General features: G+C 39.3%; 1 protein-coding gene across 4 annotated transcripts in view; it reads left to right on the top strand.

Annotated features, from left to right (window-relative positions):
• Positions 1-16751, top strand: part of CNST (consortin, connexin sorting protein) — a 46437-nt gene extending 29686 nt beyond the window's left edge. For all 4 annotated transcript variants that reach the window (XM_064708799.1, XM_064708800.1, XM_064708803.1 and 1 more), the window contains 3 exons: positions 4923-5794; positions 13050-13185; positions 14838-16751. In XM_064708799.1, the coding sequence (XP_064564869.1) occupies positions 4923-5794; positions 13050-13185; positions 14838-15043 (1214 nt within the window). In that variant the 3' untranslated portion in view covers positions 15044-16751. The remainder of the gene's footprint in view (positions 1-4922; positions 5795-13049; positions 13186-14837) is intronic.
• The last annotated feature ends 11061 nt before the right edge of the window (positions 16752-27812 follow it).

The following is a 27812-nucleotide window of genomic DNA, read 5'->3' as shown; positions in this document are numbered from 1 at the left end:
TGTATGTACATGGGCATACATTTGTATTAAATATTACACTGTAATGGTATATTCCTGTAAATATAATTACGCTATTTCATTTGAAGCTGCAGCATTTGTTGGATCTCAACAGAGGCACAAATGGATTTTTTTTTTTCTCAGCACAATGGATAAATAATACAATTTTAATTAGTCATTGATATTCATAATTGTAAAGTGATTCTAGCCTCCATCAAAAAAAAGTCTTAAATGTGCATGCATTTCTAGTAGCTTATGTAAGCGGCAAAATTGTATAAAACTAGAGATAAGATGCATAATTTGTATCTATACAAATATATACTAGGTAATCAACCTGATGACAGACATTCTGAGGTGTGGCAATGGAGTGTAGTTAACAATATTAGTAACTATTGTAAGTTACATGCAGTGTGCTGATTTGGAGATGCATTTTTCTAAAGCAACACAGAAAATGATGAAGCCTTTGGGGGGTCTTGAAGAGAAAAATATTCAGTTAATTGTTTTCAGTACATACTTTTATGTCATTTTCAGCCTCATTTTCCTTTTTTTGCCTTGGGGCAGTAGCTGTTTTGTTTGAATCTTTGGGTTCTTATGAAACATTTACAAATTAATGAATTGTTAAAATGGAGACAGAGTGAGAAAGAATATTAGTAGACAACCAGGCTGTGCTTTGTCTCTCTCTCTCTGAGCAAAAAGTTTCTGTGATTTTGCCATATTCCAGTTGCCAAAATTGGCTTAAGCTCAGTACCTTCCCTCAAAACCAGCTAGAATTCTTCAGAAGATGAGAACTGGCCTAAGTGATCCTAAGAAGTCCCTTTCAACCTAAACTGTCCTGCAAGTGTGTATCAGCCAGGATGCCCAGGAGAATCAGAAATTAATGAAGATACAGAGTCACAATTCCCTACATGTGTGGATCCTCCTTATCTCCATGCTCTCTTACCATGACCCCTATACTGCCTTTTCTCCACTTCTGTTTTGTAACCCAGCTAAACATAAAGCATTAGAATGATGAAACAAACGTGTTCTACAGCTCAGAAAGTAGATCAAAAGAACACAGGTGCTTTTTATTTTTGGATGGTTGGAAATTCCCATGGAAAAAAAAAATAGTCAATTACAATTTTTACTCTGATTTTATTCCAAGTGGAAACAACCTTTCTGGAAAGCAGAATTTCTGAACATTTGAACGTTCTGAATTCAGGAGCATTTGTTTCAATGTTGAAACACTCTAGTACAACATCTTAACGTAATGTTGTAATGGATATTTTCATGCCTTTCTCTTAATGTAAACCTTGTCAAAATATCATCCAAATCTTTGGGTTCCTGTGGAATGTTGGTAAATTGATAAAGCTATGTCATCCAATAAAAAGCAGTTCTGCTGAGAAATTTTCAGCAGTACTAAGTACTTCCAACACAAAGATGGGAATATTTCCACCCTATCTCGAGTCTAAATGGTTGAGATTTGCAAAAGATGCTTTTCACAAGATTGGTGCTTTCTTGCGGAAGCAATGAATTCTCTCCCTGGCGAGTGTGAGCAGCTGCTGAGGCCGCATGTGGGCATTGGCTGCTGCTGCCCTTCAGTGTCAGTGCATCACTTGCATGGGGATGAATGGGTTTGGTTACAGACAGAAGGATTTGGGTAGGGAAGGCAGCAGTGTGAACCAGTACAGAAATTTGACAAAGGTGATTCATAGTCTGAAATATTGTTCATGTAACAAGCTGTGCCTGAGTGATCCAGCTCAGGACTGCAAGCAGTATGACCACTTGGGACTGGTTCTTGATTTTGCCTGAACCCCAGCAGAATCCTTTATTATAGTAAACATACAGTTCCTAATATTTAACCTTTTCAGCAGTAGCCCAAATGCATGGGCCTTCTCTCCGAAAACTTAGAATGCTTGACTTCTGCCTTTTAGGTGTTTTTTTCTTTACCAAAAAAAAAGAAAAATGAAATGAAAAATGAGAAGTAAACATGTCTAGTTTTACTTTTCTTATACATTTATTCACCAAACCACAGGAAGAACTACTTATCTCATTTAGCTGCTTGCAGTAGAAGTCTGGCTTACAGGAAGACAGGAAAAGGAAGCTCTCATGTGTTTTGAGAACTGGCCTTCATATGGATCTATATATAATAAGAATTTATGTAGCAATTATCAGTAAGAATATATAAAATGCATTGTAGCATTATCTATATTACATCATAGTGATTGTTGCATTGCACTGTAGTAGCATCTTTGAAGTAAAATCAAACTTGCCTGGTAATCTGAAGCAAAAATTACTCCACTGATCTGGTGAGGTATATGGGAGCATAGTTTGAGCCTCTGTAGGGAGTTGTTCCTAAGAATTCACAATTCCTCTCTCCTGAGGCTACAGCGAGTGACACAAAGCTTTACAAGAAGTCGTCCAGTTAGGATTCCTGGGGCAGTACCTAATTAGATTTCTGCCCTCTGAGCAAGGGTTGTGAATGGTCTGTTCTATTACATTTTACTGTCTGGCAGATTTTCACTCTGAGTCTACCAACAGAGAGAATTTGGCCCTTAATACTGTGTGTGTATATTAAAAGATGAGATTTGATACATCCTTTTCCCATGAATTTCTTCAGCTTCTGACTGAAAGCAGAAACTTAATAGACTTTAGTGTTAACTAAAGATAAATTTATGTGTTTCATGAAAAACTTCCTAATGAAATACTGAATTTAACAAAACCCTTAGCATAAGTTTGCAGTGTGTACATATAGTTTAGACTCATTTCCAGGATGGGGAGGAAGTCTTTATACCCTGTTTTCTTTTAGGTTCTGTGGGATTTGTTTTTAGTTGGGAAGAAGGACAAAGATGGAGAAGTGAATTCTCCATTGGTAGATTACTGCAGATCAGTACTCTGTCTGCTAGGCTGTCCTGGATTAACAGGACAAAGTGGTGCCTACAGGTTCCTGTGATGAGCAAACCAAGGTTGATTGTAATGCAACTCTGTCAGAGGGAAAAGAAACCATTTTTTAAATTACCATAGGTGCTTTTGTTGCTAAAAAATTTTCTGTAGACACTTTGTTTTACCTCTATCAGTCAGGCAAAAATTACTGTCCCTGTTGGGTATGTCTTCAGTTAATTTAGTGTTGGCAAAGGCATCTTTTCTAATTAAGTATTTGTCTTAACTTGCCCTCAGTCTGTAGTGGGCATGGGTTGCCTGAAGTAATTGTAAATATTGAACACTGCTGAAAACTTGATGTGAATGATCATTGCATCCCAGTTCTTGTACATCTGTGGTTAGATAACAGTGCTGGGATCATACTTCCTTAGGAACAGTGCCCTGAGCTCAAGGGACACCTTTCACCGTAAAGAATCTGATTTAATTTCCAATTCCATTTAATCTTTGTTGCAGTTGGGGCTGCCAGCAAAGATGCCTGTTGTAATGTGGATGTATCCACTAGGAAAAATTGACAGATGGTAACAAAATCTTGTACCAATAATCCAGGCTGTGTTTGAACTCATGACCTGTATGCGAAGGGCTCAGTTTCCCATTACAAATCCCTTGAGCTATCTACTCATCTGTGTCTAATTTTTAAAAAGTTCCTGTCTCACACCTATTCTTTCAGTGTTTTACAGAAATTAGGTTCCTTGTGCTCTTTCTTTCTGTTAATGTCATTCTGATGTTTTTTCCACATTTTGGTTTGCTTGGATATTCTCTTTTTCAATTTTCAAGTCTGTCTTTTCTGTGCTGCCTTGCATTTCATTATCCATTAAAAGGGGTAGAGTTTGGAATTTAATAAAATTGTTCAGTACAGTGAATAAATGCAAGCCTTTAATGAATATGACTGTTTTGTGTAACAAGTTCAGGAAATTGCTCACATTTTAAGAGAGATTTTAACAGGTGAGGAAGAATAAAATTGGCATGGAGAACTCAGTTAAGAAGGGCAGTGTTTGATATCTTTATTAATCTGTTCATAAAACATTTCTGCTCTTCACTATGACCAAAAAATGCAAATAAGTGTTTTCTAAAGTTATTAATTTGTTGATTGAGGGTATTGCTGTCCTACTATAACATAGTCTTAACATAGTTTTTATCAAAGTATGGAATAAAAGGGAGTTTCTTTCCTAGCTAGTTTACTTTGGTGTTTTAATTCTTAACAGCCTCTTTCTCTCTTTTTAAGCCTAAAAACAGAGGTTTGGGTTTCTTGTAATGATGAATACCTAATAATTTCATAGGTAATTTGGGCTAAGCATCTACTCCTTCATCAGCAGATCATGCCAAGAGTAGGTGAATTCACAAGCTATGTAGAACTCTTTGTGTGTCTCTGAAATTTCAATAAGAAAAAATAATTTTCATATGTATTATAAGTATCAATACAGAAATAAGTTGCATCAAATTGCATTTTTAATGTGCCAGCTAAGTGATCCAAAAAGCACCATCTTTTAATGCTGTCCATTTATGGGAAATGTAATTTCTATTTAGTTTAGTGTTAACCAAAGGAGCTATTGATCTGCAAATTTAAAATTTATTAAATTAGTATAATTGCAACTTCTTTAAAGGAAATGCAGACATCCCTCTGGCATCAAGGTACAGTTTTCTGTAATTAAGTACATTTGTCTGAACTCCAGGCCTCCATGAGATGACTCATGTAAAATATCCATTAGAGGAAAAGTGACTGCTCAGAAAGATACTTGCTTACATATTGGGAGTAGCTTTTTGCAGAAGGACACTGAATCGTGTGCTTCACCTGCAAGAATGTCTGCAAATACTTTTTTTTTCCTGAAGCAGGAGTCAGAGACTACTAACAAAAGTTATCCAGACTGGAGCATAAAATACCTGCCCTTTATGGGAGAGCATTTTGAAGCATTAGGTTACAATGTTATCAAATCACAGTATACTCTTTCCCCCCTGGGCTGATGCTTTGAATCATTTAAAAACTCTGGAACTGTTTTTCCTATTGCACTTAGGTACTGAAACTTGTCCTGGCATTGCACCAAAGAAAGAAGATAAACAGCTGAGCTCTGTTTACCCAGGTGAAAACCAAACTGAGGGACAGACAGAGGCAGCAAGTGTCCGGGTAGCTGCAGGAAAGGACCACATGGAGGAGCAGCTCTGCAGGGCTGAATCCACGCTGGAGCCACACGCCCAGTCCTCAGGGACAGGGGGCAGGCCTTCCTCGGGCTGGTTGTCATCTGGGGATGCTGGTAGAGAGAACAGCCTGCAGCTGAGGGAAAGACAGCTCGCCAAGGATGCAGTGGAAATAGAAGGGGCTGGGGAGCCTGGAGTGAAACTCCCTCTTGAGCCAATGGTAGATGCTTTGGCTTTAACAGATGATGGTTATATGCCTGCTGATTTGGTTCCTTCTGATAAAGATGTGCCAGCTGATAGAAGTCTGCTCAGATCAAAACATGCTGCTGGGTCTTCAGAAATTCCTAGTGGCCAGCTTGGAAATAGTGATTTAAAGCAGCAACAGATACAGCCTGATGATGATGATGATGATGATGAAGATGAACAGTCTTCATGGGACAGAACTGCCTCAGGTGAATGCTCTGGGTGTAATGAAGGGTCTGAGCATGAGAGTGCTGCCCATTCACGGGTGTGCAAGGAAATAGGACAGAAGGAGAAGGTCCATCATGAACAAGAAGATTTATTTCTGAGATTTTTGAATGGAAACATAATAGACACTGAAGAATCTGCAGACTTTGCAAACCAAGAGGACTTTGACGCTGTTCCAGATATTTCACCTGAACGAGCATCTTATCACTCCCTGGAAGCTCTGTCTCTAGATGACAGCTTTTCTTCTCTTGATGAACTTACAAGAAGGATAGAGATTACTGAGGTAAATATTGTAAATCCTATCAAGTCTTTCATGTGTATCTCAGTTAAAATATTTTAGATATTGCCAGCTTCAAAATGTGTTAAATATTCCTTTATGTATCACGTTTTCAAATCTGAAATCTATACATATTTAATTGTTCTGAGTTACTCAGAAAAAAGTTTTGTTTTGCCTCTCTGTCTCCTTTTTGACCAGTAGTGAACTGTTTCAGAAATAAGATTGATCTTATGAGTGTGATACCAGGGGGAGTTTAATTTTTCTTTTATTCTGACAGAGAATGCCTATGATGTACCATCATTCATTTCTATGCACAGAACAAAGTTTGCTTTTTTGTGCTTATTCTATAGAGGTGAGAACTACATGTATATAAATTCTGCATATGAATGAATGGGTTTCTGATTTTGTCAGGTTAGACAGATTTGTTGTTCAGCCCAAGCTAAGAAAGAGCTTCTAACCCTGAACCCACCTGATAGGCCTGTAACAAGGGTGAGTGCTTCATAAGCTAAATTGCTCTTCTCAAAATAGAGATTTATTGCTTTGGGACTTTTTTAGAGAGTGTAATGGCAATGTCTTTGCTTTATTTCTTTTCTGGTTTTGCTGTATTTGCATCCTTAAGAGCTTTTTTTTTTAAATTAAAAAAGAGTGTATTGTGAAATGATGTTATTTCAGATGCTGGAGGGGGAAGGCTTGTATGAAGGTATCTTCTTAGTTCATTTCTATTTTTAAGATCTTTAACAATAGACTATTCCCTTGGCAATAAAGTTACAGTACTTCTCTATAGATCAAGCTAATGCACAGAGACCAAGAACCCTCACAATTGCTCAAGGACAGTGGCCAAGCAGAGAACTAAATACTGGAGATCAATGCTGATGTCATTGCATGTTTGGTAAAGTCTCCAGAGCTGAAAAGAGAGCATTTTGGTTTTTCTCCCCACCTAAAGAGTTTCATACATCCTTTCCAAGATCATGCCTCTTGTCCTTTTGTGGGCTCTCAGGAATTATGCCACGTACCAGGACTGACAGCCATGTGCACAAAGCTGTACACAAACAGATGTGGAAACCCACATACATGTAATACATGTATCCCAAATTTTCATGAGTCCATTGGCTTGTCTTCACTTAGAGGGTGATTTTGAAAAAGAGCATTTTGTTGACTGTCTGTGCTTAGCCTGAATATGTGTATAACAAAAGAGTAATTTAAGTATCACCCCATAACATTAAATTTCACTTGAGCCCACTGAAAGTGCTGCATTTTAGCAGAGGAGTACTGTTCTTTTTCATATAGATATAGCCTAAATTAATCCAATAGCATCTATTTTTAAATAGCTATGTTTGTGCCATTTGTGTTTCAGAGGATGGGGTAGGAAGCAGTATATTGATACTGTTAGAAAAATTATGCTTGTATTGATTGTCCCTGTGACTGACGATGATGCTTTACAGGGCATCCAATTTCAATTCCGGTTTGCTCTCCTGCTGCTGGGACTGCCAGTACTCTGATGGCAGAGTTGAGTCTCTGCAGAGGAAGAAGTACCTTTTTCCATAGTACTTTTTCTGGCCATGTAGGGCATCCTGTTGGCTGCTCTGGTGAGAGTCCCCTTGGATCAGTCTTAGCAAGAGGCTCGAGTCTGTGAGGCAGGGGCTTAAATGGGAGAAGGGCAGAAGGATTAACGTCAGTAGCAATTAAAATTTGTCATATGCAGCATCTGGGGTTGTTTTGCAATACTTGGGATTTCTGGGTGCCACAGGGTGAGAATAAGGACAGCACACCAGCTTCCATTGTTTCATTATACACTTATAGGATGCTTTTCCAGTTAATCTTACCACCCATCAGTAGCCTAGAGGTTGTTTTTCAGAAGTGATGAGCACCCACAGCTTTCTTGGAAGACACATTTGAAAGAGTTTGGCACCCCTGAGAAAGCAGCATTGTTAACTTGTGTTCATTGATTGTGTTTCAGTGCCAAAATGAGATTGCACTGAAGTTTTGACGAGCAGATGGAATCTTTGTACCCAGCTGTGACACTTCTTCCTTTCTTGTCCTCTTGAAGGCTTTGAAATTGCTTTGTTCAGGCCATGGCAACCTAAGAAGATAATAGTGTTTTCATACACTGGTTGTTAATGAGTATCTAGAAAATGCAGTGGTAGCCACATGAGTGAAATTAAATGAATCACATGAAATGTACCAATGTGCCAGTAGAAAAGGAAAAAATAATCAATTTGACTGTGATAAAACTTGTCATGAAGTGTTTCCAAAACTGCCACAAACAAATTAGAATGGAAGGTGGAAGTAAAGATAATTTTGAAATAGACAACCCATATGGGAGGATAAAATTTCATTAATGTTCTTCAACTGACACATAATAATAATTTATTGAAGATGGAGAAAAGTAAATACTTGTGTAGGTATTTACAGTGAGGAAGTTTTGCTTGGCTCCATCCAATCATCTCATGCAGTTTTCTAACTTAGATACTTTGTCACTTGCTTTTAGTTTATCATTTACAATAACTAATTACAAGAGTGAAAATTCACCAAAATCTGACTCTGGATTTAAATAGCTGCAAAACTGAAATAGTAGTTTTCATACTGTACAGGCCCTTTTACTGAGTATTTCTTCACTAGTACAAACCATGTACAACAAATTATGTAAATGATGCAAATGATGGAAAACCGCAGGCATTTTATGGAAACAAGATTCATACAGCTAACAAAGAACTTTGAAGCACAGTCAGAAGCTGGCAACACCAGATATTAGACGTATATAGCTCTTCTTAAATCTCTTTGCTATCATTTCTGTGAGAATGAAATGACACACCAGTGGCAAAACAAATTGTAACCTCAATAAAGTTGCATTTTGGTATATAAAATAAAAGGTTGTACCATAAACTTTCTATGTGAGAGACAGTTAGGGAAGTGAGTAAAATCTTGAAGTTTTTCCTTATTAGAAAATTATAATTGGGAAATTCATTTTAGAAAGCAAAGCTAGTGAGACTGTCTAGCAGAACAGAAATGCAATCCATCGTTTGGATGGCAGTTTGTATACCAAGAAATGAGGTCTCCACTAGGTTTGGAGGCAATGTTTTGGATCCTCCATTCTCTTGTGTGGCTTGGGTTCTGTGGCTTTGAGTTGTAAGAGCTGTGCTCCCAGGTGAAGTGCTTACATGGTGTCAGGTATTTGTTGCTCTATAAAGGAGCTCAGGTACGTGCAGGGAAGTGTCTCAGCAGGAAATACAGTTACCCTCAGTAGCTGGGGTGTGAATCCTGAACCTGCTAAGTCAGCTCTCTTTCAAACCCAAATTACTTATCTAAGGTATTTTGCTAGCAAAGGGATTTGTCTGCTGATTTATTGTAACACAGGGAAGTCTTGGGCTTTGTCATTTTGGGGATTACTGCTTTAAAAAAATCTGGTGTTGCCTGTAATAAAACTACAGTCCTTTGCCATGTAACTGAATCCCCACAGAAGAATACACAAACCTTCTTGAGTAGTTTTCTGCATTCAGACCAAACTGCTTCATACAAGGAGCTTTTCTTCCTAGTTCCCAGTTTGTAGTGCCTCCATTTTGGGGTTTTTATTTACGTCTATATACTTGAATTACAAGGCCTTATTTTCTTAGTTTTGTCCAGTATGTTTATAAGTATACACACATCATATTTGAAAATATGCATTAAAATATGCATTGTAAATAAGCACAGTGTAAGAAGCTTTTTATTTTATTACCAAATTCTGTTTTAAACAGAGAGGAGACAGGTAGTTTAATTAGTTTATTTTTTCTAATTTTGCAACCTGGTTATTAAAATTTATCTGAAAAGTGTGAAACTTTTGATTGGAGCAAATTCACTTTCTATTAATGGAATAAATAGAAGAAATGAGAGAAAAGCTTTAGGGAAAAGAGAAAAGCTTTATTTAACAGAGTTTCAATTAATCAACAGTCATTGCTGCTTTCCTTTTTGCCTGTTGGTGAAAATGCCACCACATACTTACATGCCACTTTCAGTTCCTGTACAGTAACTGTAAAAACTCCTGTCAAAAGATTTTATGAAGGCCAGCAGAGCTGAGTAAACTCAGTTACACAGATATTCCAAGATCATCTTCTGTTAATTATCCAGCTTAGAATTAAGAAAATATCTGATGTTTTAATAGGGTCCTTTATGCAGCTCTTTCATGTAGGAGCTGTTTGCAGGGCAGTCTGGTGCAAGCCTGCATTTTTCTGCCTGTGGTTCAAGTCGAGCCTCTGCTTGACTTGTGGTCAACTGTATTAACCACAGTTCCCTCATTAACTTCCAATTTAAATAGTATATTCTGCCTTTTTTAATTCTCCCTGCCTCCTAAAGAGTGGAATGTAGAACTTCATCTTGTGTGGCAACTAAGTCCTTCTCCTTGGATGTTCAATTAGTGGGAGATGGATCTAATGTAATCACTTTGTGTATCGTAGGCAAAGACAAAATCTTTAAGTTTATAACTCATAAAATTCAAAGGCAGATGAAGTATCGTCATGCCATGGAGCTGAGTCAGGAGAGATTTAGGTTGGATATCAGGAAAAGTTTCTTCACTCAGATGGTTGGGCACTGGAAAAGCTTCACAGGGAAGCGGTCACAGCACAGCCTGACAGAGCTCAAGAAGTGTTTGAAAAATGCTCTTGGGTACATGGGGTGCCCTGTGCAGGACTCAGAGCTGGGCTCGATGATCCTTGTGAGTCTCTTCCAGCTCAGCGTATTCCATGATTTTATTCTAGGGACTAATCATGTAAAAGGGCCATTTTTCAAAATAATATATGGCTTTTGTTGAGATAGGGAAGTAACACTAGCCACACTGATTTCTATTGCAAAATCAAAAGCATTTGCTCCCTCTTTTTAAGCAAAAGAATAGAGAATTTCAGAATTTCAGAATAGAGAAACCCGTGCTGTGTCACATTCGTTCTTTATACATTTAAAGTAAATCCTGAAATGTATCCATGTAGGCTGACAGGGAAAGTAAATGAACCTCATTGTAGCAAGTCTTTGCTCCAGAAAGCCTTTTATATAACTGTAATTACTGCAACACATTTCCACATAATCCTGTCAAGGATAGCCCTCTGGTTTTAAGCTTGGAGAAGGCACAAGTTTGTGACACTGTCATTCAGAAGTTAGCAAGAGCCACCAGACAAAAGGAAGTGCCTCGGGTTGCAGTGATGACTTGCAGAACAGACCACCAGTTCCAGTCTTATGGCAGACTGGGAGGAATGCCCTTCATCTCTGGGTGACATTCCCACCTTGTGCAGTCCAAGCCCCTTGGGAATAATCATGCCAGGCAACAGCCAGCCTGCTGTGTGGGTGGTGTGGGAGGAGCAATTGATCCTCTTTATGAAAGCAATGCTGTAAGCAGAAGCTTAAAATAATCTACTCTACTAAAGGATATCATTTCATCTCCACCCTTCCAAACAAATAAGTCAAATTAAAGCACTCCTACATAATCCCCCTTCCTTGTCACAACAAAGAAACATAAGTGTTGATTTTTCTGCTGCCCTGTTAAATTTTCATGGCAGTTTTGCAAGGCTAATTTAACATTACCAGTAGAAGCTGCACCTCAGTGCACTATTTCGTGTGATGAGACACTTGCAGACTATTATTTCTGGGTCGTTTGTGCCAGCTACTGGTCCTCTGCATGTTGACTTAATTTATTTCCTCTGCCTCCACATTTCCACTATTTTCCAAGTACTTCCTTGAATTGTTTCATTAAATAATCCATTCAAGCTCTTATCAAGCAAATAAACAAAAGAGAAAGTGACTATCAAAAGTGTGGCAGAGATCAATTCTGTCCTCTGAGTTGTTCTGGGTAGCATTATTTGCCCATTTGAGGGCTGTAAAACACTGCCAGAGCAGAGACCTGCAAGTGTAATTGGCACATTTATCAGTTCATGTTGCAAAGGCCAGAGCTGCTCCAGTGCTATTGGATTGTGCCCTGTGCCTCCCTGTGTGCAGGGCTCCATCCCTCTGACCATAATCGATGCTTTATGTAAGCTCACAGCATCAGGCAAGCTTAAGGACAGAAGTTATGAAGCTGGTTGTTTTCTGTTTCTCTACAGCTCTCAGAATGCAACGCCGACAAGTTTTTATGGGTAGTCCTCTAGGTTATTTTATAGATAGCCATTGTTTGCAACTACAGTATTACATGGAAAGTTTGGGGTGGTTTGAATTTTTGTGGAAATTAGAGGCCTTTGGGGTTATCTAATAGAAGAGTTGCAAATTCAATTATAAATGTGATATGTTTTATCTGTGGCACAAATGTATACCTACTACTTTTCAATTCAACAAATGTTACTGCTGATCTATTTAAGTCCTACTAAGGTCTCGGAAGAAATAATTATTACGTTTTTTGAGGCAAGGATGCCCACAAGGTAAAAAAAAGGGCAATTCTAAACATACTTTCTACTTTAATTTCTATTTATTTCTAGTACACCAAGAACTACTTGCTTAGGAAAGCATTTTTCTCCTGGTACTTCACCTACTTTCATTTCATTAGTAACTAGGAAGTTACAGACTGCACAACCAACCCAGTATGGTTTAGCATATATTGTTGCAGCTAATGGAAATGCTATAGCAAAGAAAAGAGGTGTGGTTTATTGACTTGTTGGCCATATTGCTGTTTGTACAAGCTGTTTGGGTGACCAGCCTGTAGGGAGGGATTTTTGAGCTGCTGCTGTATGCAGAGAGCTTATTACAATGTGGAGCTGGAATCTCTCCAGAGCACTGAAGCTTTCTTTCTTTTTCCCTGATGTTCCTCCCTTCAGTTTTGTAGCCCCACTGTAGCTGCTTGTCCCCCCTGGGGAACCAATTGCAATGCTGGAAAATTAATCTGTCCATAAGTACCTGATGGTCTCTGCAGGATTATATCTTTGGAGAGGCAGCAGCAGTGTGTCATTGACTTCTTCCTGCCCTCTGATGACAGTGATTTTGTCACAAATCCGCCTCACCACTGCCCCTGCCCATGCCAGCTTACAAAGGAACACAAAGTACATCCAAGCAGAAAATGTGTCTGCATTTCACTTCTATAGCAACTAAAGGCAAGCAGTGTCAGTCAGCAGCAGAATGATGCTGCAGCTGTCCTGTCTGTTCGGGACTTGATGTCTCCAAGAAGGAGGTTTCACAAGTGCTGCAATGTTTAAGAAAAGTAGACTGGAAACCATTTATTAACTGTTTAGCTTGGTTCCTCCCTGAGTCATTGTGAGAAATCAAAGCATGGGCTCTCTTTAACATCTCTTGTGCCGCTCACTGACTTTCCTGATAGATTACCCCAGTGGAAGGATTGGTGTCTATACTAAAGAAGAGAGATGACAGAGATGGAAAAACAATTGCTCAAGTCCAGCAAAGGCAAACAAAGAGAAGAGTGAGATTCCAAGAAATGGAAGACACATTGGATCAAGGTAGTTTAAATTTGTTAATTCATGGGCTGTGCTCTTGGGGTGCAAATGTTGTCAGTCTTTTTGTTCACAGCAACAAAGCAGGCATTTATTCAATATACTGTCTTGTTTTTTTTAAATTTAGTAAGTAAAGGTGAATGATCAAAGATTGTCAATCTGTACCAGGTTTGGGTAACAAGACTACAGGATACAGTGAGCACACTTCTGATTTAAAGCTTGGTTGAGAATTAAGTCACTGGTTTTTTCCTCTGGCTGAATGATTTACAAGTGACAAATAATTGAAGTCCTTTCATTAATGTTCATTGCTTAGAGGTGGGAGGTATAAGCTTTCTCCCTAAATCCATTTACTGTGTAGGTAGAGGGATGCAAGAGAAACAAGTCTGTTGTGCTTTGTCCATGGGCACATTTCCAACCCGTTCTAGTGGTTTCCATGCCATTGGAGGCTGTCACATTTTAACCTTGCTTTATAATTTAACATCCATATATATTTGCTAGCTGTCATTAAATCTGGCTTGACACCTTTTGATGGGCTAAATAGCCTCATGAGAAACACAGTATGTTTCTCATGTTATGCTTGCCTTTTTTTTTATTTTTTTTATTTTAGGGTCTCTGTTATTCAAACTGAAAAGATACTAAGAAAATTACTTTTGATTGCTAATGGTATGGAAACTTCTATCTACTGTGTATGTCAGCCACTAAATGGTATAAATTAGTTCTTAAAAGTGTGTTAGCATGTCTCAAATATTCACAGCCTGAAGAGACCTTATCCCATCTTTTTCTTGAAATTATTCTAAAAGTATTTATGTTTTATTTAAAATTCCAGTTAGAGTTATTTCTTTGATTTTCCCCCAGGATTTAGTGATTCAAAAGGAAAATTGTTTTATATTGTTGTTATTACTTAAAGTTTGATTTCAAACACACACCAAAAAAAAAAAACCACTTGAATGTTTCTTTTTATCCCATGTCTTCTCCCTGTGTAGAGTTGAAGGGAGTACAAAAATTTCCTTAGAGCCCTGTCAGTCTGACAGAAGGCACAGATGCTGTTCATGTGTGCAGATTAGCAAGGACCAGTGAGGTTGTGGGGATGTAGCAGCACCTCTTTAACCTCTGCATTGCTCCTACTCTGGAATAAACAATCATGCAAAGAATTAGCAGAGGATAACTGAGATGTAAGATAACCCCTCACATTAGCCTACACTGAAGGTTTTGTGTCTGCAGTCAAAATATGAGAGTAATCAAAGCAGTTCACTGTAGTGCAGTCAGCGTCACCAGAAATGAAGCAAGAGTGTTTCCATTTGGTTTCCTTTCAAAGCCTTGGTTTCATTGGAGCTGTTCCATGGAGGATGCCTTTGGCCTTGGGGCCTTCTCCCAGGTGAGCTTATTGTGCTTCAGCATGGAATGGCTCCACCAGGGATCCCAGCAGGGACAGGCACACAGACTGCAGAAATGAAGCAAGAGAATTATTTAGGTTTCTGAAGAGACTGAGAAACATATAATTCCTCATGTGTATTTGTGGTCACTTTGACATGGTCAGCATTATTAAATGTGTTTACCTCCTGATTTATTCATAATAAAAACCTGTCTCAAGTTTTCTCACATGCATTTGTATTGCTTTGTATAGCATCTTTTTTCACCTTTTCTGCTCTTATTTGCAGATGAAGTGTCTGGTGGCTCCTGTATTTTGCTGGTCCTGCTGTGCATAGCAACTGTTTTCCTTAGCATTGGAGGAACTGCGCTGTACTGCACCTTTGGTGACATGGAATCCCCTGTGTGTACTGAGTTTGCAGCCAACATGGATTTCTATTATACACAGATACTGCAGCGTGTGGAAGAGCTAAAACACTGGATAGCCTTCTCATAGCTGAAGGGAGTGGACACAGCACGCTCAGAGCTCACCTGTGGTTACTGGAGAGAGTAGAACAAAATTGTGATTTCAAGTTCTTTAACACTTGCCACCTGCAGGTGATGTGTATTTGATGATATACTTTCACATTTACTTAGAAATCAAGAAAATTTTAGTTTAGCAATCAGGTGGCACAATGTTCACATCTGTTCACAACTGTAGCAGCGTGGTATGGGAGCATAAAAAGTCATTTTCTTCATCCTTTTGAAAGTAGGCAAGTAGCTTTTCATCCACTTGAGCAAGTGAAGAAGAAGGAAGAAAATTAACTGTCTTCTGTATTCTCTCCCATTGCCACACATTGTGTAAGCAATCTCTGGAAGCTTAGTAAAAGGACAGCTTTAATTTACAGCTGTTTGTGCAAAGGTGTTGCCTCCAGCTATCATGCAATAAGTCTCTGTTTTATGGAAACATTATTTTTTTTCTAAGTCTTAATGTTTTTATCCATTTTATTTCTCCTGGTGAGCCATGTAATTATTTGGGTGGAGTGAGAAGAGTGCAGTGGCATTCACAGAGCCCTCATTTGGTAATTACCAGGCTGACCCTGTATCTTAGAGCTTGCAGTGAAAATCATGAATGGGATAAATCTGCTGGCAGATTTCACTAAATTTCTTGGACCTTTACTCTCAGTATCATGTGGGTTGTTTTAGAAATGGAAGGTTAAAAAAGAAATCACTGGTCTCACTAAACACAGAAACAAAAGATGTTTACTAAATTATTCATATTAAATAATCAAGTGGCTTTGGCTCATTTTAAAGCACCTGGGAGCAGGTGTGGGGCTTAACTGGGTTTTTCTCCAGCTACATCACTGACTTGGAGTAATCACTTTGTGCCTCAGTTTCTCCTCCATAAATGGGGAATAATGATCCTTGCCTTTGTCTATGAATATTTATTGGAATTAGGGCTCATGTCTGATTCATCCCAAATGAGTGCACAGGCTCACAGAACTGTGTGGCTGCAGCCTCTGGGTTATGTAAAGGGGGACTGATCCAGCAGAAAGGTTCAGAGGCTCACTGCAGATCCACAGCCTGTCAGCGTTCCAGGGCACTTGTTCCAGCCGATAAAGCACACTTGCATTTATTTGCCCTGCAGTTCTGAGACCTGGATTGTAAAATCTGTTCTTTCTCAGCTTTACAAACAAATTTAGATGAGTGCAAAGAGTAATTTGAACTGGGTGTTTCTATCCCTTGGTGCTCAGCCCTCCCTGTGCGGTGTGAGAGAAGCACTGGCAGCGCAGTGAAGGTGAGAGTTGGATACAGAGGCCTCTGGGCAGGCTCTGCTCGAGGGCTGGCAGCTGTTCTTGCCCAGAGCCCACTGTGCAGCCCTGCTGACAGGGTGAGTGTGAAAGGATTCCTTTACACCTCAGGAAACTGCATTTTTGAGGGGCCCACTTCACTCCACTCTGTGATTTCCTGCTTACTAACCTTGTATGATGCAGCGTGTTCAGGTTTAGGACATTATTTTGTAAAATGCTATGAAGTGAAATCTTTGAGATGCTGCTCAGAATTATAACATTAAAGATCATGCTTTCTGACATTTGCAAGCAAATTGTCCCTCTAGTGAGCTTGGTTGTTCCTAATGCACTGTTACACTTAACGGGTTTTTAAAGTAAAAGTTAAAATCATGGTTTTTTCTAGAATAAACTGCATGTATGATTTCTCTTTTGGTTTTCACTGTGGAGGCTTGGTTTATTTATACCCTGGGGAGCCTCATGTGCAGCTTTATACTAAACTAGCAAATTTCAAATGCCCAAATTAATGAAAACTTTTGCTTTTAGAAAGAAACTTGAGAATGGTAGTTTGGGGGTTGTTTGTTTCTTTGTTGTCCTCAAGAGTATCATGATGGGCCACTCTAAAGGAGAAAGGGAAAGACACTTCTGTGTTTTAAAGTGTTACTGGCTGGTTCAGTTTATTATTTGAATTCTGGGTTTGTTTGTTTATTTATTTAGTTTTTCTTTTAAAGAGAAGCTTAATTTTCTATTTTGGCAACTTACAGAATAATTAAAAAGCATGCTTTCAGTTAAAGTATGTATTTATAGTGACTATGTAGTTAGAATATATTTTGAGTCTCTGTAACTTTGCATTGAGTGTTTCTGGATATTAAGTTTATTCCTAAAGAGACAACTGTTCATTTCAGCTTAAAAAAAATATTTTTAACTTTTTGTGCACTTCATCACCAAAAAAATCAAGAGGTATTTATAGATCTATTTATTTAAAAGTATATCAGACATGGATGTCAAAGATCCACAACTTTTAGGTTCATTTAATTAAAACTATTTTAAAGCAATTATTTTATTTAAAACTATAAAGCTATTTAAAATCAAAGCAATTTTTACTAACTATTTCAGTTTCAAATCAGTGATCCAAATCCTGGTGTTTTCTCTCTGTGCTGTGTTGCTGGTGCAAAGACTCGGGAGCATCAGCAGAACTGCCTACGAGATGATGAGAGGGTTGTGCAGCACGTCATCAACGTGTGCCCTCTGACAAGTGAGCAGCCGGAATTCTGTGTGAGCCAGACCCCCTTCCCTTGGGGCCTGGGCATCTCTTCAGCCTTCCCCAGCTGTGCCAGGGCAGCAGCCCTGCCAGGCCCCCAGGATCTGGGGGAGCAGAACAGGCACATGAGCACAGGCTGTCTGGCTCCTGAGCTGAGCTGAGCTGCTCACTCCTCAGTGGCAGCCAAGGGTTCACATCTGGATCCAATTTCTGTTGGCATTCCTTTATGAAAAGCTGATGGTGCAAGTTCTTGCTTTGTATGGCAATTCTATCAGTGCAAATGGTCTGTAGGATTACCAAACCTGCAGCTATCAACAGAACAAAATTTGCTCTGCATTGGAGCTCCAAAGAGTGTGCAGGCAGGCCTGGTGTTGGCCCTCCTGTGTGTTCTGTTCTCTTTGGAATACTGGTGACGTTGCTTCCAGCTGGGTGACCTGAGGGCTTAGGACCTTACAGACAGGTAAATCAAAGCAAAAAGAAATAGCGGATTGGAACAGTTATTACTCGTCTGAGTGTTTGAGGTAAAATAATACCAAGCAACAGCTAAGATTGTTTCAGGAGGAAGAAAGCAGTGGGAAAAGGCTTCCCCTACACACACACACTTGGTGCATTTCAAAACCTTTTGTATATAACTTTTTATTCATTGTTTCCTTCCCTGCCACTGTCTTTATGGCTGTTCTGCTTGGAAATAGAGGGACCATACTGTGCTGAGTTGGAAACATTTGTCATTGATAGAAACATTCAGGAAATGGTTCCATACTTGACAGTAGCTTAAAAAACTTTCCATAAAATAAGGCTGGATTTCAGGCTGCTAGTGTACTTTCAGAGAAGTTGTGCCACTTAATCATCTGCAGCACTCTGCTAGAAACCCCCACCTTCCTGTTTACTCTTTGAGCATAATTATTTCAAAGAGATTCTTGTGATAAAGAAAAATCCAACAAGGCTTTTTATGTAGACTCAGCATTATGCTGACAAAAGGTCTGACCACATAATTAGCACCCTCACCTCCAACAGACTAGACCAAGAAAGGCACTGTGCTGCAGTGCAACCACACTAGACTACAGGCTTCTTCTCAAGACAGCATAAGGAAGCAAACATTCCACAACTCAGGTATGCCAGCAGAAGTTTGTGATCTAGACTCGGGCGGTATTTTGATTTTTTTTTTCATTATCCTTGGTTTCATACCTGGAAAATGCATAGTAGCCCTGGTGACAAGCAGTAGAGGAAGTTTTGTAACCCAAAGGGAAACTCTGGTTTAGGGTTCTTGGTAGTAAAGGGCAAGTTTGAACTATCAGGTAAACAGAGTACATTGGAAGTCCAGATTCCTGTGTGACTGGGTACTGTTCCACTCAATAGCCTGAAGGGATGACCCTCCTGAGGAAACATGTTTGCCTACTTTGTACTGCAATGTAAAACCAAGAACATCTGAGGGGAATCAAAGTTATTTGTAACAAATTTATCTTAAGCTTCCTTTAGCAAAAGGAGTAAATAACTGTCTTTGAAAGTCACCCAAGCTTGTAATTTACATACTGTAGCAAAAAAAAAAAAAAATAAAAACTGTCCCAAAGAAAATACATTAACCTTTTTGGATACTGTGATTTCTAAATGTCTGAAAAGACTGAGATTTTCTGTGAAATTCAAGTAAATGAACAGTACCTCCAATATGAATTTCATTACTAAACCCAAATCAGAATGGAAAGTGAGGATAAAATGTTAAGGTTTGGTGTAGTTTTCCTGGTTGCCTTTGTTTCAATAGTTTAACAAAAACCCAGTTTCCTCACAGAGCCTGGTGGGATTCAGGTACTAAAATGTTGCCTTACTGTATCATTGTGAAAGCAAATTGACACATGGTGAGTTTCAGAATTCCTAGTAATGGGTGGGTAACCTGGATAATGGTCACAAGGCATTCTGCTCTCTGAACTCAATGAAAGAAATAAAACCACAAACAGTTGCAAGTCAATCCAACCTAGCAGCCTCTGATCTGAATAGGAGTATGTCAATGCTACATTTTGCAACACTTTCCCACCCATTTTTATTCCGTCTGTCTCCTTTCCACTTAACTGTTCTTTCCCAGTATGAAATAGCACATTTTCTGTCATTCACAGGACCATGGGGGAATTGTGTTAGGAAGGGACCTCAGGAAGTCTCTAGTCCAACTTTCTGCTCAAGGCAGGGTCAGCTGAGGTCAGAACAAATTGCTCAGGGCTTTATCCAGTTGGGTCTTGAAACCCTCCAAGGATGGAGACTGCACAACTTCCCTGGGCATATTCCTCTGCCTGGCTGTGCTCAGGGTGAAAAGGTTTTTCTTTATACCCTGTGTAATCTCTCTTTCCATTTGTTGTCTCTCATGCTCCCAGTACTGCTGTGAGGGCATTTCTTAGTAACCTCCTCAGAGAGATCATCTCTTCTCCAGGCTATACACTATTTTCTACCACTGTCCTCCTGATTCTTCTCCCTTTCTTGTCCACAGTATCTTCTTTCCTGACAGGGATCCAGAATTCTTCTATTAAAATAGGGATCCTGCATCCCTTTCCCTTTCCACCTCACACTCTGAAATTCAATAGTTAGATTTAGAAATCAGCAATGAGGCCACAGGCAAAACTGAAATAGCAATTACAACTAATTTTGCAGTAAAAACTCTTGACTCTCACTGGCTCAGCAGTGTACAGCAGTGGTGGCAGAACTTACACTGATTCTTGTACTACTCTTAAACAGCTGGTGTTTAAAGGACTGCATGCTGATGTGTCTTAATGAAATATTTGAAATATTTTTCTCTAAAATAGCTACCCAAGGATGCCTAAAATATTTAACTATAAATTCCTTTCTTAAAAATTAATTTTTTAGAATTTGGCTCCTTTAGAATTTAAGGCTCCTTTATATAATTTGTGATTTGTATTACTTTGAATTAAAAGTCATGGTAATTCATGTTGTCTAACTTGAGCCTAGGGTTTACTGATTTCAGTAATGTCCAAATATTGTGGTCATCTCTTGAAGAAAATGATGGTGGGGAGTAGGTGCATGCTGTTTTACAGTTGCTCTGTGACAGCTGTTACTGAATTGATACCAGTGAATTTCAGCCAAAGTCCTACACTTGGGTTCATCCGGGTTTTGTATTTTTTTAATATGGCAAACAGGCTAAAACAGAAAATATTAGAGACAGCACTGAAGCACAGCCAAAATTTCTGAGATATGTCCAATACTAGACCAAAGTCCTCCATTAATCTAAAATTTTAAGCTTCTCTTCTTGAAAACAAGTTTGAATCCATCTTCACATGACATCAGATCTGTCAGCTCTCTCCCTCTGCTTTTTGCCAAGGAGCTGTCTAGCAAAGTGTCATCTTTTAGCCAAGCTGGCCCCTGCTGCAGCGCTCATTTGTGAGGCTGCTGGGAAGGTTCCAGTAACACTCCTGTCAAGTGCCAGTTAATGATCGTGTCCCCTTTCATTGCCTGGCACTGAAAATGAGTTTAGGCCCCACTATTGTGCTTTCATAGAGTGATCAGCTTTAAAGCTGCTACCAAAACAGCTTTCAGAGTGAGAGCTAAATGTTGTTCAGAAAGCACCATGTGCCAAATACTGCAATGAGAAAGCTTGACTGGTTTTGCCATAACATGTCCAGACTCCACAGTTGCTGTTTGCGGTGCAGGGAAGCGGTGCCCATGCTGTGTTCCCAACAGTGCCCCCCTTAAACTGGCCAGGATTCATCCTGTTCTCCTGAGCCAGCAGCCTTGCATGAGAAGGGAGTGGTTGCATCAGAAATGATGAAAGCATACATGCACTAGAGGTTGAGCAATATGAGATGTGAGATGTTCGTTCCACGTAAACCATACACCTAAAACTAGAAGCTTTTTTCTTTGCTTTTTAAACTTTCATCTAGGAAACATTAATCAGTTTCCTTTCTTATCTTTGTATTAGAGAAATACAGCATTAAGCCAATTCCTCTGTTTCTTTTCCAGAAATAGGAATTAATGCTTTTTGCCAGAGAGAACATGCATCTTGCCACTCGATGCTGAGAATCTTCGTGCTTGTACAGCTTTTCTGCCAGAATTTCCAATGAAATGGATAGATTGTCTCTGAGGCTATCAGAGTAGCAAGAACATTTTCACACTATTTTTCCTGAGCCAGCTGAATTCAGTGCACTGTGGACGGGACTTGCAGAAAAAAGGGAGTGGAACATTTGAATCACTAAAGGTCCACACAGTCAATTTCAGCAAGACAAAATGTCAGTATCTACCATCACAGAAACCAGCGAAGTTGCTTCAAAAGACCCACCATAAATAATGGAAGAGAGTGTGTTTGAAAAGAGCTCTAAAGCAAAAAAAATATTCTGATGCTTCTAGTGACTTTTCAAAGATTTAAAGATTTATGTAGAAAGCTGATAAATAAAAGGGTACAACTTCTCAGTGTTACACAAAGGTAAAAACAAAATATCTTGCGGGCATAAGGGCTGCAGAAATAATGTAGCAAAGACCTTACTTAGATCAGCTATGATAATTTTTGTCTGGAAAGAATAAAAAATATTTTTGATAAAGGTATCTATCAGTGATGGGGTTTTTTCATCAGATTTTACAGAAACAGAAAAATGACACACAATAGTTCAATGACATCAGGGAGGAAAAGGGTCTAAGGATTAAAATATTGTTAAATTCTTTGTAGACTCCTTAGGAGCAAGTGGTTTGTACAAGGTCATGTAGCACGAAGAGCAAGATCAGAGTTTATAAATCCTATTTTATGATCTTTTGTCTGTTTCCAGTTCCCACTAGAACAGGACAGATTAGGGAAGATAAATGAGTAGCCTTTTGTTCATAGTCTCTTTGACTTCATACAGCTTTGAAGACTTTCTTTAAAGATATTTTCATATTATAAATTTTGTGGTGATCTTATGGAATCAATTTTATTCAAGGGATAAATTTCCTTTCTAGTATGCAGGACAAACTGCAAATGCCCTTTTGGCATATTTTTAGTACTTGATATCATCATAGCCATGGTAGCTGGTTGCTATTTACATGTATTAAAACAAATGGTATCAACAGACCACAAACTTGTGGGAACACAAAGTATAATGGCAATTTCTATCATCAGAAAATGAGGCTCAGGCTGTCTGCAGTTACTTTGTGTTTCACCATCTAACTCATGCTCTGTTAAGTACCAGGAAAATAACAATTCTCAGCAGAAGGGGCCCTGCTGAGAATCCTAATCAAGGCACAATCTCCCAGCTCTGCTGGGCTTCACACAATATCTGTGCCTGTGCCAAGAGGGAGGAAACAAAGCGATGTGGGAAGAAGCTGCAGTCACCAGATTCTGCCTCCCGGCAGAAATGAAGTTCTTGTGAGGCACAGAAAGGTTTTGACCATAAAGTGGATGTTGTCATCACTGTCTGCAAATGCGAAAGATGAAAATAATTTCAAATGCTCTTGGCATCCCTAAAAAATGACTTTAATAACCCTATTTTCATTTCAATTTTTGTGTTACTGAAAGCTTTCCCTTGGTTGAAGGCAAAGAAAATTATGCAATGTTTTTGATGTTTTTTTTGATGTGTACTGTCTCTTGCATTTTTCTATAAATAGGGAATTACTTTTCTGAGTCAATCCACTGGGTAGTAGCCCATGATTTACCTACAAAGGCAAAGTAGATGGCCATTAGCAATAAGTGACTCATGTATTATAAAACAGCCCTATTAAAAGGAACCATCCCTATCAAGTCATGCAGCAGGATGATGAAACAATATTTTCAGTGAATAAGCTGAATTTTGCAATGTGTAACAAGCCTTGCACAGCCCACCCACACTGCCAGCTCAGTCTGGCACTTTGGTGCAATTTGTGCTGGGATCTTTCAGGGCTAAAATTTCTCAGTACAGAGCAGCCAAGGAGGGGAGTGTTCTTCCCTTTGCTCCTTTCACCACAGAGATGACCAGGTCTCTCAAAGCTTTACAGCCAAGAGTTGTCTTTAAAGACACCTGCAGCTTCAGCAACGAAACCCCAAAACTGTGACTCAAATGTTCTGCTCCCAGGAGATCAAGCAGTGTCCTTTAGGACTGAGCCTGACATTGTTTTGCCTGCAGTCCAGCACAGAAGAGACTGCACAGCTGTCCTGTGGCACTGAACTTGCTGATATTCATTAAGTAGGTATGTGTAGCATGAGGGATCAAAGACTTTGGGATGCCTGAGCAAAAGCATCATGGAAACCCTAAAAAGACTTGTAGAAAGTTTTGAGTGGAAGCAGTGCTGCTGAGACTGCCTCATGATTTCACTATCATTCAAATAGGAACAAGTTTCGTAAGGTGAAAAGGCTGCACTCTGTGGCATTTACATCACAGAGCATTTATCACAGTCATGAATTTAAATATGGTTTAACAGGTCACTAGATCAGAGACAGGGCAAATTTAATTTTATTTTCTGGTTATTGTTCTGAACTGCACTCTTAAATAGAAAACTACTTTCTTTCCAGATTTTGGGGCGAGTTTTTGTAGTGGTGGTGGTGGGGTTTTTTCCTAGTCCTTATATTCTTTTCCATTTTATTTTCCTCAGATCTTCATCCCTGCCTCTGGACAAAATCCTTATTAACTAATTGGTTTGATAATTTTTATTTTTTATATGGCCAGAGAAGAAAATGGCTGTGGCTGGAAAAGGCTGTGCTGTGACACCATTTGAAGTAGTTGGGAGGAAGAGTTGATGAAGTGGTAAGAACACAAACCTGGAACTTGGGAGGGTTTACTTTAATTGTCTGCTCTTCCACAAATTTCCTGTGTGTTCTCAAGCACATCACAGAATTCTCCTGCGTTTCAGTACACTGCATACGTGACAGGGACAATTCTCTGAGGCTCCCTGTGGCAGTTCTCATTCTAATGATCCTGAGAGTGAGTGGAGTCATGGTAATTTCAGAAGTAACACATTTCAAGCAACATCAGCAACTTGCTAGTCACGCTTCGGCTGAGATGGTTACCCTGCATTGTCACAAGTAATTGCAATGAACCTTGCATCTGAGAAAAGAAGGGAAGAAAATCCTTCTTGTTATTCACTTTCTTTTTTGAGTTTTCTCTGAATATGAGAGCTGCTTCAGAGGGGCTATAGGAAAGAAGTATGGAAAAATAAGGAGATATACTTTAATATTTCTGCCAGCTATTGTGCTGTGCCATCAGGTGAATAAATTGCATTCAGTTTGGAGGTTTTTTTTGTGAGTTGTTTTAGCATCATAATGACTATACTGTGACATTTTACAGCTATTTTGAGATACCTGCAGAAAATAAAAAGCTGTAGAAATAAAAACTGCCTTTGCCTCCCTGCGTTTCCCTGTGGGAGTGAGGGGTAAAGCCAGTTACCTGATGGATTTCAGTCTCTGGTATCTGCAGTGCACAGACTTGTTGGTCCTTCCCCCTTTATACCACCTGCAGAGGGGCAGAGCTTTTAATGGGCTTCGTGTTGCTGGTGGTCTCTGCAAAGGGTGGGGAAAGGAGAGGGGGAGTTGGCAGAAATAAACTGTGGGAAATACAACCAGGTTGTGTTTTAAAGTGTCAGTGCTAAAAGCTTTGAAAGAGAATGTGGAAGTCTGTCCCCAGTCCTTTCCACATTTACACCAATTAGGCTTTTTTCTACCTGTGACTCACTGTAATGACAGGATTAGTTGGGATTTATTGATTTAGATATATTTAGTGATTTAGATTCTCCAGTTCACAGAGAAATTGTTCATCATAAGCTATTCACTGGAAATCTTGAAAATAATGTGGGAGGCTGATATAAAGGAAGAAATGAGCCAAATTAAGTTACACCTCCCAGTTCAAACACAATCTAGAAATTCCCTAATGCAGCTGCCTCCAGAAGCAACCTTCTGTCACAGGTATTGGCTGTGGAAACTGCCCTTGACTGCAGAGAAATTCAGACATTTTGTTGGTTCTGTGGTTTTTCCCCCTTTTTGTCAGTCACTTTCTTGTAGGATTTTGTGCAGAAGGTAGAGGTTTTGCCCATTTTCTTCCAAATATGTACCCAGGTGGTGGCAGAGAAGAGTGATGGTATCATAATCTCCTACTGAAACAGAAAAAGATTATGGTCACAGCAGGAAGCACCCATTTTTTTGGTGCTGTTGTTACATTTCTGGGACTCATTTTTCAGACCCATGCATATCCTATTCTTTTCAGTTGATGCTAGGAGTACTAAATACAGAGAAGCCACTATTTAATGCTGTCTGTCCCTATATTACACAGGAAAACCAGAAATGGATGTTAGATAAATAATCCTATCAGCCCCTATTAAAATTCACAGTTAGATCTCTGTGAGCTGAAGTGTTGCTTTTCTCACTGAGGTGCTGCTTTTCAGCACCCCATGATTTCCAGGGCACGTTTGAGTAAATGGTAGAAAAACCTTTAGGAGGGGGAGGGAAAGGGCAGATCATGTAATTAGATGAAAATAGCTCACCGGAATGGGATTTTCCTTGTGATGGAATACTCATTGCCAATCTATTCCATTTGGAGAGAGACAGAGGAGCAAGGCATGTAACTGTATTGTCCTTTCTTCAGTCTATTTCTTGTTCCTCATTGTTTCTTGACCTCAAATATCTCATCCTCCAAAACAGAATTCAGACTCCTGCTGCTGCTGTTTCTGTTACTGTGAGGAGTGCTGCTTTCTTAAAGTAAATTACTGATAGGCTATGCTGGACATGTCACCAGCAATGCATATTATCATAAGATATTTGCTTCCTTTTGACTTTTCCTCCTTTAGAAGAACAATTTCATTTAAGTGTACTGCAAATTTCAAGTGTAACTACCTTTGAATTTCAAATTCACTTCAAACCAGCACATGAGCCATGCATGGTCTCTGTACTTGGCTGAACTTGCACTGGTTTAATGGGCATTGTCGAGCAGCCTTCTCTCAAATTATGCAAAACTGTTGGCAAAGATCAAATCTTCTGTCTTTTTAAGGCCTCAATATTTAAATATTTAAATACTTCAATATTTACAAGAAAGCCTGCAAACACTGTAGTTAAATGAGTGCTAATCCATCACTTAAGTGAATGGTTCCATAAGCAGAAGCTGATGTGGAGGAGGCATGTTACCAAATCACCAAGTTCAAGCAGTCTCATTTCTGGGATTGGAGGCATTGGCTTTGCAATCTTAATAGGCAGTGCTCTTTAGAGAAGCAGCAACTGAGCTGCATTGCTTCAAAATATTCAGCTCAATCAAAAGCAGAACACTACTGAGTTACTTCTGAACACTTCTAGGCTATTTCCTTCCAAAACAAAACCACACTGAAATGGAAAAAACCGTCTGATAGCCCTGCAGCAGAATTTTATAGCTCACAACCCTTCTGACACAGATATTCTGGGGTAGGTTTGTCACTGACCTTTCAGTCTTGGAGGCAAGTATTTCATTGCTATTGTAATTAGTGTTTAAAGCTCATTATGTGTCATACTGCCTGGCAGTGCACAGGTCCTGCTTCACTTCTGGTGTAGCCTGCATCTCCCCAGAGAGGAGCCTCAGGAGCACAGTCAGGCCTTGCTGTGCCCTGTCCATCTCCCCAGAGCGCGGTGCTGCCCCGCAGGGCAGAGCAGGGCAAGGGCAGCCCAGCTCCCCGGGCTGCAGCAGCAGCAGCAGCACGTCTGCCCCACACCATGGCTGGGGTGCAAGAGTGCTCAGTATCCCTCTCACCACTGCAGTCAGCCCCAGAGAGAAATTCAACTTCAAACACACTTGGCACATACCTAAAACTAGTAAAATGCTTTGAGACACTCGACTTTTTTTGTTTTAATGCTAAAAAAGAGAAAAATGGTTATGATTTGGCACCATGGTTATGATTTGACACCATGATTCAATTTCAAGCTGTTAATCTCATATTTTTTCAATAAAAGACATACTGAAAGAACACCACAACCAGGTGCTATCACTTTTCTGTTGTTTCTATATGTTACTATCCTGGTATAAATTTTATTTCTTTGGTTCTTGTAACACTGCACTTCATAAGGAGGAAAGCAGCATGGCAATGCCTAATTCCTTTTCATGACACTGACATCTTGAAATTACTGGGTTTTTTCCTTACAGGTTAACAAGAGAGGCTGGAAATCTATTTTAATGGCAGGTTTTTATTTTCCTCCAATTCATCTTTTTCATGCTGGCTGGGTAATTTAATTTATTGTTGACCTAGTTTCAGTTAGGAAAATTAGACTATTCATTATCACAAAAGCTTCATCCTTTGAGACTTCTAAAAAATACATGCTTTCAATTATTTTATGTTACAATATTTTTCTTGAGTCC

The sequence above is a fragment of the Zonotrichia leucophrys genome, chromosome 3 (genome assembly GCF_028769735.1).
Source record: "Zonotrichia leucophrys gambelii isolate GWCS_2022_RI chromosome 3, RI_Zleu_2.0, whole genome shotgun sequence".
Lineage (NCBI taxonomy): Eukaryota > Metazoa > Chordata > Aves > Passeriformes > Passerellidae > Zonotrichia > Zonotrichia leucophrys.
The sequence above is the reverse complement of the archived record's forward strand: the minus strand, read 5'-3'. Positions and strand labels throughout refer to the sequence as shown.